The sequence below is a fragment of the Argiope bruennichi genome, chromosome X2 (assembly GCF_947563725.1).
Source record: "Argiope bruennichi chromosome X2, qqArgBrue1.1, whole genome shotgun sequence".
Taxonomy (NCBI): domain Eukaryota; kingdom Metazoa; phylum Arthropoda; class Arachnida; order Araneae; family Araneidae; genus Argiope; species Argiope bruennichi.
This window is the reverse complement of record NC_079163.1, coordinates 103269950-103282596: the sequence shown is the minus strand read 5'-3', so window position 1 is coordinate 103282596 and position 12647 is coordinate 103269950. Positions and strand designations below refer to the sequence as shown.

Below are 12647 nucleotides of genomic sequence, written 5' to 3'. Positions count from 1 at the left end.
ATTAGTATTCCTCTGCAGCTAGGCTTTCATTACAATTACATAAAATATAAAACATCAACACTTCAAAACGTTCCTACTTACTGAAATATACATCTCTATTGGAAAGATTAATGTCATTTGTGCAACTGCAGACAAAAAAGAAAAATATTTCTTCTCTTTTTTGGTATTTCTCTACTTCTCTGAGATAAATGTTCAGTGTTTTAAGTCTCGATATATTAAAAGTTTAAACTAAATTTAAACGTAATAAATGTTTTCAGCTAAAGTTGTAGTAAGCCCTATAATTTTTAAAGTAAGCATATATCTGCAAACTTTGTAGATAGGAGCATGAAACTTTGTGTGTACATAGATGAATGCCGGTGAAATATTTTACTTACTGACTTTTTTACATTAGGGTGACCGTATAAAAATGTAATTGTTTGGACTTTTGAATTTCAACTTCCACATGAATCAAAATGTTTTCATGCAATTGCCTGCCTTGCATAATGGTACTCTGTAAGTGGATGTATACCTCTAGGTGTAATATTTAGGAAAATAGAAGGTTGTTCCATATTTTTGTGACTCTTTATCTCTCTGTGTCTGTGTGTGTAGAGAGATAGAGAGAGAGATTTATATATACGTGTTATATCTGATTTGAAGAAGCAGCCATTGAATTCTTTAACACTTTTAATTCTTCATAATTTAAAATGGATGTTCCAATATTAGTCTTTCTTCAATAGGAAATAGGAAAGCAGAATGCAGAAAAAAAAAATTAGTGTGAGGATCCTATATAGTTTCAGAAAAAAATTTGTCGATTCAGCGTTGTTATTCCGTGGGGAAATTAATATCATGCGCAATTCATAAGCCAAAGCTACAGGATGTCGGAGCTCGAGCGATTAGGAAATTATTTTTAGAGAATAGATTGTTGGTCCGTATTATATAATTTCTAATTAAATTCTAATTTCGATTACTGGATAAACTAAATAATTTTAATTACTTATACTATAATTATATAATCTTGAATTATTGTTAAAAAAATGTTTATTGTGTTATAGGGGTGAAAAAGGTGATCTTTAAACTGCGTGTTTTTTATTATTTTTTTGTATCTGAAAAATATTAAAATTCATTCATTCATGGAATATTTCAAAAATCATGCATGATTTTTTAAAATCTATATAATATTTTATCTATATAGTGCCAATTCAAAATAATGTTACCAGGGTAGAATCGCCACAAAAATTATCTTTATCTCAAATATGGTATTATGTACGTATGTAATATATAGACGCTCTATTAAAATCAGTAAGGGGAAGGCAGAACTTTGCATATCACAATTGTTGAAGATAGAGCTCATATTGGTATTTTATTTTTCGGATACAACGCGAATATTATATAATTATGAATACTATATTTTTCATCTTACAACAATTTTAATAATTCTTTTATTTCTTAATTTAAAAGTGTTTTTCAGTGGATTCCTTGAAGGTAATATCATACACACTAAATTTGACTTTTTTCGTCTTATATTATCTACAATAGTCTTGAAACACTCGAAGGGAAAATTAAACGAGCCTGTACATGAAGATATACATAAAGCCATAAAATAAAGTGGTTGGATATTTTTTCTTGCCTGTGCATTTATCTTCATTCAATTTTAATTTATTCTTGTATATTCTGCAATTAAATTCTTTCATACTTAAAAAAAATTGATACTTGATTATTTCATGTTAACATTTATTTTATTGAAATACTTATTTCCTTGACACTTAGAAAAAAAATTGAATGTTTTTCTCTGATACGATCATTTTAATATTTTGTCATTTTAGGGTTTTACTAAAGAATTCAGTACATTAACAGCCCTAATTACCCATCACTCAGTCATGCCAGAATTGTTACCATGCCCATTGTCCCTTTCTCGATACAACCCATCTTTTAGAAGGCAAGATTCTGAAGATATGGTTGATATGAATGAAGACCCTGATTATAATTTGCTGTCGGATTTTCGAAAAATGTTAGCTGATGTCAATGTTTAATTGTTGTTAATGGCGGCACAACAAGTGAAGAGGAGATTTGTGTATTTTAATGCATATTTTCGCCTTTTCATAAAATATTTATTTCATCTTATGTCTTGCATCTTAAAGATGTTTTGCTATGAGCTTGCTGTTCTACTTAAATAGTAACTGTATGAATGTTATCCCATTGTTTCATGTAGCATTTCTAAGCCGCTTTTTTGTGTATTAAATTTGCTCATAAATTATTTATAAAATATATAATTTTATAAATAATTTATGAGCAAATTAATTTTTAATTATTCATTTTGTTTTTAATATGAATTTACATATTCATCCATAGTTCTTTACATTTTTAAATATTAGTTGTTATAATTTAACTATTCATATATGTTATTGAAATCAAAATTAGGGTTATTGTTTTTAGTATCTATAAGAACAATTTTCTTTCATCAGCTGTATTTTTAAATTCATAAAATGGACTTCCTTTTGAATATTTTACTATCATGACAAAAGTGGGAGACCCATACCCTCCAGCAGCTACGGAATTTCACTAGCTATTACGGAAATTTGTTGAAAACAACAGAATTACGAATATACAGTGAAAAACGACAAAACTACGTCGAAATGACCTTTTACCCGAATCTTCGTTCGCAACAATGCGGATAGTGAAAGTATTTTTAGCATGGTTAGAGGAAAGGATGAAAAATCTTTTTTCAGCATGAATTCAAAAATACTGTAGTCGCTCCTCATAATATAAATGAATTTAGGAGTTGACTGTGATGTTAAAATGAGCAATGATGATTTTTAAAAAAGCAAAAGAGATTGCTAATCAATGAAACTTAAATTGTAAATGTCTAATAAATCGTGTTAATTTGGTTGATCTACAAAATCGTTTTGTGTGATATTAAAAAAATGTCTATAATTTTTTTTTATTAATTAAAATTAAAATAATTAAAATTCTTTAAAAATACCTATTTTTCAATAATTTGTTGATACAACATTATATGAAACATATCGGTAAGAAGTGCTACTGATGACTGGGTAATCATCGTTGGAGGGGATGGAGACTAATCCAAACTTTGTCATTTTCTTCTTACATACTATTTTGTGATGCTCTGTTTGAAGAGTTTTTAAGAAATTTAAAGTATGGTACATTTTGCTGCAAGTTTGTTTCATAAATATCTTATTGTATTATTGTAAATGTGATTTTAGGCATTAAATGTTGTTCTCAATGTATTTGAAAATTTACTGTAAATTTGCTACCAAATTAATTTTAGTTGTTGAGAAAGTTTTCAGTATATTAAGTGTGATTAGTTTTTGTGTGGAATTATATGTATTTTAATCTGAAAAGTACTTTAAAATTTTATGGTGTTTTAGAAAGTTTTCATTAGGTTAATTAGAATTTAACTTAGTGTATTGAAGGTTTTATGTGCATTCTTGTTGCATTTATTTATCAAAATTAAGTAATAATATTCATCATTAAATAATACTTTTCCTGGCAAAAAGCATTTTATTTGTATTTTTACTTTTTTCATGTTAGAATTTTCTACAAAATATATTGAATATCAATTTGTTTGTACTTAAATCCCATGATCATATATTTGCAGCCACATTATATATCAAAGTACTCTTTTGTTTAATAATGAAAGAAACATTTTTTACATATTAATTTTTATTATGGTTGTGCATAAAAGATTTTAAATGGAGTAAAAAAATCTTTTTATAATACTAGAGACAATATTCTATCCTTAGATGTGCAAAAAATTAGATTGGCGTGTAATACTCAGTTCTATTTTAAGCAGCTGAATGAAAAAAAATATTAACATTTTATTGTAGTGACTATTAATTTAAGAGATTCTACTAAAATTAACAGATTAAGAAGTTTATTCGAAAGCCTTTTGTGATAATTTAGAATTGTAGTTAAGGTAATTGTCTTCCTAGTTTTTCTATGAACCTTAATGAATATTTTTGAAAGTGTCACTGCTTTGACACACTCAAATTTTCCAAAAACTTAGTTTAGTTAGAAATGGTTTAGTTTAAGAAAAAGACAAAATATATATATATTTTCTTGCATGTATTTATTTAGAATTAACAAGCAAGATTTTCTGACTTCAGAAGATATTTTGCAATGTGAATTAATTAAATTTATAAAACATTTTAAATAGAATTTTCAAGCATTACATTATGAAGCACAATATTTTTTGTCTATGCATAACTGATTAGATTTTTCTAAGAAATTTTTTCAAGGTTTAATTAATTTATCATTTTCAGTTCGTTAAAAAATAGTGAATGTTATTCTATGTATTCCAAAATGTATCATCAGATCCCAATTTGGTTTTGAAATATATCGCAGACTTGCAAGATTTTACAGTTAGGTTTCTTAGATTTCCCCTGCATTAGATTTTCCTTTTGAAAATGTTTTCCTCTCGTTAGACTTTTCCTAGGCGAAAGTTTCCTCCTGCTTATTTAATCTTTTGGATTCGAGATCTATCTCATTTTTATCGTTTGTAATTACTGTTATGGAAAAAATTTTCAATTCTGTCATTTAAATTCGAAAGTCTTCTGCAGTACAGTTGTAAAGCCTTACCAGTATTTTGTAATTTTTACCAACATTTTTTGTTTCTCAGTGTTATGAAATTATAGACAAAATTTATAGAAAGGATATCAAACACATTCGAATTAATTATATCTATAGCTGTATAAACAGTATGAGGATTTGAAATATTTTTATTTCAGTTTTCGTGGGATTACTATTTAATTATAATAAAATTATCATTAGTAGTTATTTTTTATGTATATTCTTTAAAGTGGCATTAAATCTACGTTTTTGCGAAACTTTTATAAACTGTTATTGCGGGCAATCAGTAGCTTTGAATAGATGATCACAAAATTTTTTTAAAGAGATATTTTCGAATAAATTTTTTCATTTCGTATTTGGTTTCAGTTATTTGTAAAACATCTAAAAAATATTAAGTTTTTATATTTTACTCTATTTTGTATTTCATCGTCAGATTCTACTCACTTATAGATTTCAATAAATGCGGAATTTTTTTATCTCCCTCCCCCCTCTGTGCATAGAACGTAGTATAAAGTACTTGTTCATATCTCCCATTCAAAATGAATGTGCATTTTCTTAAATATTGTATTCAGATATTTTTAGTTGAAGCGGAATTATCAATCGTTGATGAGACAGAATATTTCACTTTTTAAATTATAAGTTTAATATATTTTATTATAATTTTTTCCACATTATTGTTTATTACATTAATGGATACGAGATTCTCTGCATTTTGAGGTATGTATTTGAGAATTATTTTGTAAATGTATTTGATCGGATTACCTTGGTTTTAAAAACCAAACATTCTAGCTTTGAAAATACCGATTCTAAAATACTTAAGCATGGATATTGCAGCTGCGTTTCAGATTTTTATATACATTTTGTATTTTCTGAAGCAACTGTATGCTCCAAAAATCCTTTAAACCTATATTCTAATTACTTAAGAGAATTAAGTTTACATCTAATGGCAGTCTGTATAAAAAAATTTGGTGCTAATATATTTATTTAGTTTGAATATGAAAGTTCTTTATTAACATTTGCATATTGTGGTGTATTTTCTTTTTTTCTTATTACTCTGAAAACTTAATTTCGTTTCTGAATTGCTGCAGTGTATGGAATTTCATTTTCATTTTTTGACACACTACAATATATTGTGCATATAAATTTTTTTAATGGCGATTTTCATCTTTTCTTCCTTTTATTTTATTTTTGCCCTTTAAATTAGTTTTGTTGTTTTATAGACTATTTTTCAGAATGCTGGAAATTATTCTTTGATGCCCCTGAAAAATTTATACCCTGAAACAATATAATATAATCTTTAAGAGTTAATCCTCGTCTTCCTTATTATATCAGTTTTTTTCAAAATATTCTGTTTAAAGATTCTAAAAAAATATGCGAAGTTTTGCTTTTTTATAGTTTAATTATATTTCCGATTAAAAATAATTTAAATTTGTTCTAATTCTTTTGATATCTTGATTTTTTTTCTTTTATTAGAATGAAGAATTAAAAAAAGCGCGCCTTTGGGGTAATGTTCTTTTGAACATCATATTTTTTTTCTATTGATGCCAACTCTGATTTTTAGAATTGAATTTTATACAAAAATTGGAGTATACTCTGAGTTCTTCGTTTGTTGTTTTCTGTAGAGTCAGTCTTTTGAAGATCTCGCCATTTGAAAGGGTTTTGTGTTTATTGTGGACATTGAATGGATAGTTTTACAAAGTAGTTTTCTCTGATATAATCTGTGATACTTATATTCAAGATGGATTCCACGTTGTCAGAAAACTGATATATCGAGGATGAAAAGCTTTAATATCTGTGGTGCAATGCAAAAAAAATATTTAAAAATGCATAACAATGTATATCGAGGGAAAATTATATATTTTGAGTATATCTTTCTGTATTTTTTGTATTATGATTTGATATCAAAACTGCAATATTTGTACATTATAAACAGAGAGCAATATTGTTTGATTTTTTGAAATTTGATTTTATTCGTAAACAATTACGATAAGTTGTAATAACTAATTTAAATATTTGATGTGTAGTATTAATATTTTTTTTGGCATATTTTCATTTATCATTGTGCATTCTATGAACTGTGGATTGTTCAGTGACTTTGTACTAAATTTTCAGAAGTTTAAATTGCTATAAAAATCGGGATGAGTATAAAAATGTTGGCATTTTTTAAAAATGTAGTTATTCATTTTATGTATGTATGTATGAATGATTTTTATCTTGTAAATGTCGTCTGTTACTATTTTTGTTATTTATGTTTTGAAACGGTCATCTAGGTATAATAGTTGAATTCTATTGGCAATTATTGTTTTTCTTTTTGTTTAATTTTAATCGATCAAACTCTGAATGTTAGAGATTGTCATGCAGTTTGGCAACTAAGATAAGTCTGTGATTATTTTTAATTTTATTGATGTAATGTTTTGTGAATATAAATGTACTAATAACTGTTTATCTGTGGCTTGCTATATATATTGTAAATGTGAAAATGTTTTGAAAGATAATGTTTCCATTGAATTTAATCTGTTAGTTTCATGCTTTTTAGTCATTTCCTAATTATTGTAAAATGACTTATCAAAATATTTGTATAAATTAGAAGTTTCATGTGTGATGACTTAGGCTGGCTGTATTAATTAATATATATCTAGAACTCTTCCCTTTTCTTAACTTGTAGTCACCTTCAACTAGTCACTATGAAATTTCTGGTTGAATTTTTACTCTCGTATTGCAAATGCACTTGATTGTTTTCTTGCATGTATTTCTAATATGTAAATGTTATTCTTCAAATAATGGTTCATTCAATGGCTTTTTAACTAATCTTTAAGCAAAACCTTTTGTCGTAGACTATATACTAAGTATTTGCTGTTAATTTTAGTTGTGTCTATATGAAAAGTTTGATTCATAAAGATACTTATGCTAAGATTCATGTTTACTGTGTTCTTCTGAGATGGTAAATGTTAGATAAAAAATGCAGGGTACGCTTTTAGATTTCTTTTAACTAATTTGAATTTGTTTAAAAAGATTGAATTATGTTGTAAAGAATGTGAGCTATGTGATTAGCTCTGTTGTTTTGTGATATTACCGTTTTAAATAAAGTCTACTTAATATTCAAAAAAGGCATACATTTTTTCTTTTTTTCAATACATTTTATATTATGCAGAATGCCGAAATTTTATATTATAATACTCATTATATTTGCAGAACAAACTTAGAAAATTGTTCACGAGTTCCAAAAATTGAAGTTCAAATCTTTTGTAAATACATAGTGGCATTTAAATTCTATCGGGGGGGGATTGATTTATTACTACATTTTTCAGGAATCTTTTCAATGTTTTCTTTAAAATGTATATAGGTAGTTTTCGTATAGAAAGAAGAAACTATGATAAGCTTTTTTTCTTCTAATAAATTTCATTCTTATACTTACATTGAATTTTTTTAAAAAAAGCTATAATATATATCTAGAACTCTTCCCTTTTCTTAACTTGTAGTCACCTTCAACTAATCACTATGAAATTTCTGGTTGAATTTTTACTCTCGTATTGCAAATGCACTTGATTGTTTTCTTGCATGTGTATACTATTTCCCAGGTGAAATTGCAGATTAAAATTTCCGCAGCAAATCGTATTCAATATTTTCGCCTACTTTTATAATTAACCAGTGTAGATGTCCTGATCCTTCCAAACAGTGGAACTATCTGTTTATTTTTAAACCAAATGATGTTCCTTTTAAGGTTGTATATTCATGTGGAATTTCTGTACAGACGCTTTCAGTTAAATATGGGAGAATTTTCGCTAAAGAACAATTTTAAATGCTATTCTTTGAAGGGAAATTATATGGGGAGAAAAAAGAAGTAATGTAAAATGTCACTATCGAGTTTGTTTCCAACGCAAAAATTAATTTGTCAAGGATTTCTAGAGGAGTAATTTAATAATCTAGCATACCAACTTTTCGAAGTTTGAATAATGAGAAATGCGATTGGCTTGTATGACAACAATCATTATATATTTTTTCCGCCGATTATTTCTGTACAATCTATGTTGCAATACCTTCACATATATATGCGTATACTATCAGAATGATAGCCGTCTGCTGGGGATTCCTATTCGTAGTGGTCGGTGTACTTGATATTTTTTTGTGCTCTTCAAAATATGGCTATTAAATAAAAAATGATGGATGATTTCTGTTGAATGTGATGGTCAAGTGTAGCTGAAACCTTGGAGTTACAGGTTTTTGAATTTTATTTGAAAATTCTTTAGTATCTTAGAAGTTTTTGATTTTCTGAAGTGTAGTTGTGGCAGAAACGCCCACTTGTTTGGGTAGCCATTTTGTTGTGTGTTTACCATTTGAGAAACTGTTATCGATATCTGCGTTCAGTGCATGAGCTATTTGCAGGACTCGGATATTGTCCTACTGTATCCAAAGATTTCTTTATTATGCAGACTCTTATTTTGCGATTTTTTGACAATTTTAAATTCCAGTTGATGTAAAGTGTCCATAAATGCGTTAAATATTAGTTGACAACAAAATGTTTCGGAATTTTTAGTTCTCATTGGTGCATCTAAGTAGAAGAAATTCTTGTTATTCTTTAGATAGTTTTATGCTAAAAAAATTGATTGAGATTTTATTTGGACAGTTTATGTAATATGTTTATAATAATTCAAATTTAAAATTGGAAAAGCTTTCCAAATATTTCGTTTAAAACTTGTTAAAGTTTTTCTTTCTATTGCACTAAAAATTTAGACTTTGTGAAAAAAAATGGGATTAGACAAAAACAAGATTGACAGAGAAAACTATGCAGATGATAGTGATATTTTAACTGAGGTTGAGAGTTTGTTTTACTTGCCAAAAAGAACGGAAATGATAATTCCCGATACACCAACTCAAATTAAAGTTTTTAAAGGACTGACATACAAAGATTTTAAAAAAATCATTGGATTCTGATTCAAATGAGATAATTGAACCGTCAATGCAGACGGATAGCAAAATACAAATGGCCACAAAACGGATAAATGAAAATAGGGGGAAATCGCCCTAAAGATAAAAGACCGTGCATTCCTTGTAAAGGCAAAGAGAAAGAAAGAAATTATGGGGTTGCAAATGCTAAGAAGGCACAGAATGTGAATGCAAATGAAAACGAAATAATACAGAAGGAAATAAACAAACCTTCGGACCATTGGGAATATTGGAAACATTTGAAAATATTATCAATAAATATAGGATTGAGGGTAACACTACTGAAGAACTGATATTTATTTTTGAATGAATTCAACCAATGACAATCATGGACTTACATTCGCAAATGTGGTCTGCAAGTGCTAGGAACGTATGTGCAGTGAAACTAACTATATTGCTGTCAATTTACTCGTAGAAATTGGAAATTGTAATGGCACAACGTGTGAAAGAGCATTGCATGATGAGGATGTCAAACTGCTACAGCAATATGAAAAGTTGACTTCCCTAAAGCTGACATTTTCATTGAACATATGGTTTTTGTCATTTATATAAATGAACAAAATCTACGTGATTTGGATAATATTTTTTTTATTTCACCCTGTATGGTATTGCTTTCAGCTCATTAATCAATGTTCACGAATTTCAATTAGCAGTTAATAGCAGAAATAAATATACAAATATTACGCACATTTTAATTGCTTCCCTCAGAAATATTGATTGAATTTACGAATCAAAATAACATACATTCTGTACACATCACATGAGCACAAACTAACTAAGTATAATTTAGATACATAAAAAACATAAATGGCACTTTTCATTTTGTCAAAAATTTAAACATGAGCTGATAAACAGAAGAAACTGTACAGTCACGACTCCAAATAACCAATTTATTGAATTCTGAATTTTAAAAAAAATGTTTTTTGTTCGAAAGAAAAAAATAAACAATGAAAAAAATTTCTTATCAATTATGTTACTACGAAAACCATATGCTGTTTCTGTGTAAATTACAAAATAGCAAAGTTTAATTACCTACGCGCAATCGATATCACTATAAAAAGGTATAATCTTGGAATAAAAAATATGATCATGTGTGTTATCACATATTTGCTTAATTTGAAAAAATTCAAAAGAACAAATTAATGCATAAGACGAAATTTTGCAACCAAAGTAATATATGATAATGATTTTCATACATCAGAAATTTTGCTTAAAAGCAGAAATTCGCAAGATTTTTTTTTTTTTTTTTTTCAAAATGTATTTAGTATCGTGAATGAAAAAAAAATGAAACAGAATTCAATTCGTAAATGAAATCTTGACTGTTTGACATAACAAGTAGATACATGCGGTAATATACAAAGAAAAAAAAAGTATTTTCGTGCTTCAAATGCTATTGAATCACAAAAATGTGTGATTGCTTTCTATGAAATTTTGAATTGTTTCTATAGAGGATAATTTTCATTTTCCTGAGAAATATGATCTATAAGTTGAATTGTCTTATGGCACAAGGCCAGTAATACAGCTCAACGCAAGTGCTTCGTGATGACTTGAACTAGATAATGTCCTTTTCAAAATGTTTCATAAGCTCATGGGTTAACTGATACCATTGGCAGTTTCATCGTCATCATTTCCAAAAATGGACCCTAGATTGAAAAAGAAAAAATTGAATTTGAAAGAATATGTTATTACGTTTTCAAATTCAATTATTCCCCATTTGCATTTGAATTTAAATTCATGCCAAATTAATCACAATAAATAATAAACTTAAGTTCACTTATTAGCATAGTACTTTTTTAAACTACAAAATTTGAACAAAATGCATGTTTAATGCATTTAAACATGTTTCATAAATTAACTAAGGTTATTAAATAAAAAATGAAGATCTGAAGAAAGATAAAAGAATTTTTCAAATCCACAGATAACGAACAATTAAGCTTGAATTTCTGCTACTACCAAATCTTTATATTCTTGGGATCATTTTTGAATTACAGAAATATGGGTGCTTAAACAATACAGTGTCTATTGAACTGTATTGCCTGATGTGTGAAATGATAATATTTTTTGTAACACATTGAGCATAATTATGTTGGATACACACAAAAATATATTGCGCAATTCTAAGCACAAAATGCATGCTACAAAAAAATGCACAATTCAAATGTGTATCTTCTTGAGAAAAGGAATTGACCCTATATACAAATCATCTATGATGTGCAAGCATAAATCGGATTCAATCGCAGCCAAATCATAAAAAAATATCGATTCCGGAATGAAATGAGTCACTCATTCTTTTTTATTATATTCATATACTGTAAGGCGGGCAATATTAATAAAACTTGCTTCATATACATTCAGGTATAGATTGTAAAATCATTCTAAGCAAATCCATTCCGTTATTCTGATATAATTCGCTCTTAAATTAAATTTTTAAAAAAACCCTAAATATTATCTTGTGGTTAAAAAGAAGCAATTTAGGTATTCATAACATCTATTCATATTCATCTTTGCATTTGATAAAAAATTTTTAAAAATTTCCCAATATATCCGTCAATAATAAAACATTGTGCTTAAAATAAGTAACTTATTTTAAGTAAAGGATTTATTTAACTTTAATAATAATAATAATAAAGAAACTTACCGTTTGACATGTCACATGTTGATCCAATCCACCCTGGACGACATGTGCATTTACCAGTGGTAGGATTACACGTTCCCCCATGTTGGCACTGGCAGCGTTGTTGACATCCCGGTCCATATTTACCATCACGACACACTTAAAAATGATATTTCATGAGGAAATTATTTGTGCTTTCATGCATAATTATCATAAAATATGTTACTCTTATGAAACAGAAAAATTAATCTGAAATGCACAATAAAAAGCAAGAAATATTTCTGAAGCTCTTGCTCCCCCCCCCCCCGAAAAAAAAAGGAGCATTTGTGATAATGCATATTAAAAAGATTGTCTTTTTCTCCTTGAAACAACAAGGAAAATTCATTTTGTAATTTGGGCAGAAATTTCATTTATAACTCATATAGGTTTTTTAATTCATCAAAAGATGATGATCTATTCACTAGCTAGGTTTTTGTATGGCCTTCAGAGATTTTAAAATTAGGGAAGCATGAATAATTAAGCA

General features: G+C 27.5%; 2 protein-coding genes across 3 annotated transcripts in view; one reads left to right on the top strand and one right to left on the bottom strand.

The window, feature by feature from the left end:
• LOC129960256 (uncharacterized) overlaps positions 1–7666 on the top strand; it is a 156584-nt gene extending 148918 nt beyond the window's left edge. The window contains exon 10 of the mRNA XM_056073534.1: positions 1803–7666. Within this exon, the coding sequence (XP_055929509.1) occupies positions 1803–2009 (207 nt within the window). The 3' untranslated portion in view covers positions 2010–7666. The remainder of the gene's footprint in view (positions 1–1802) is intronic.
• Positions 7667–9792: 2126 nt separating this feature from the next.
• Positions 9793–12647, bottom strand: part of LOC129959972 (multiple epidermal growth factor-like domains protein 6) — a 350782-nt gene continuing 347927 nt past the window's right edge. For both annotated transcript variants that reach the window (XM_056072919.1, XM_056072920.1), the window contains 2 exons: positions 12149–12283; positions 9793–11153 (listed from right to left, as the gene is read on the bottom strand). In XM_056072919.1, coding sequence (XP_055928894.1) covers positions 11104–11153; positions 12149–12283 — 185 coding nt within the window. In that variant the 3' untranslated portion in view covers positions 9793–11103. The remainder of the gene's footprint in view (positions 11154–12148; positions 12284–12647) is intronic.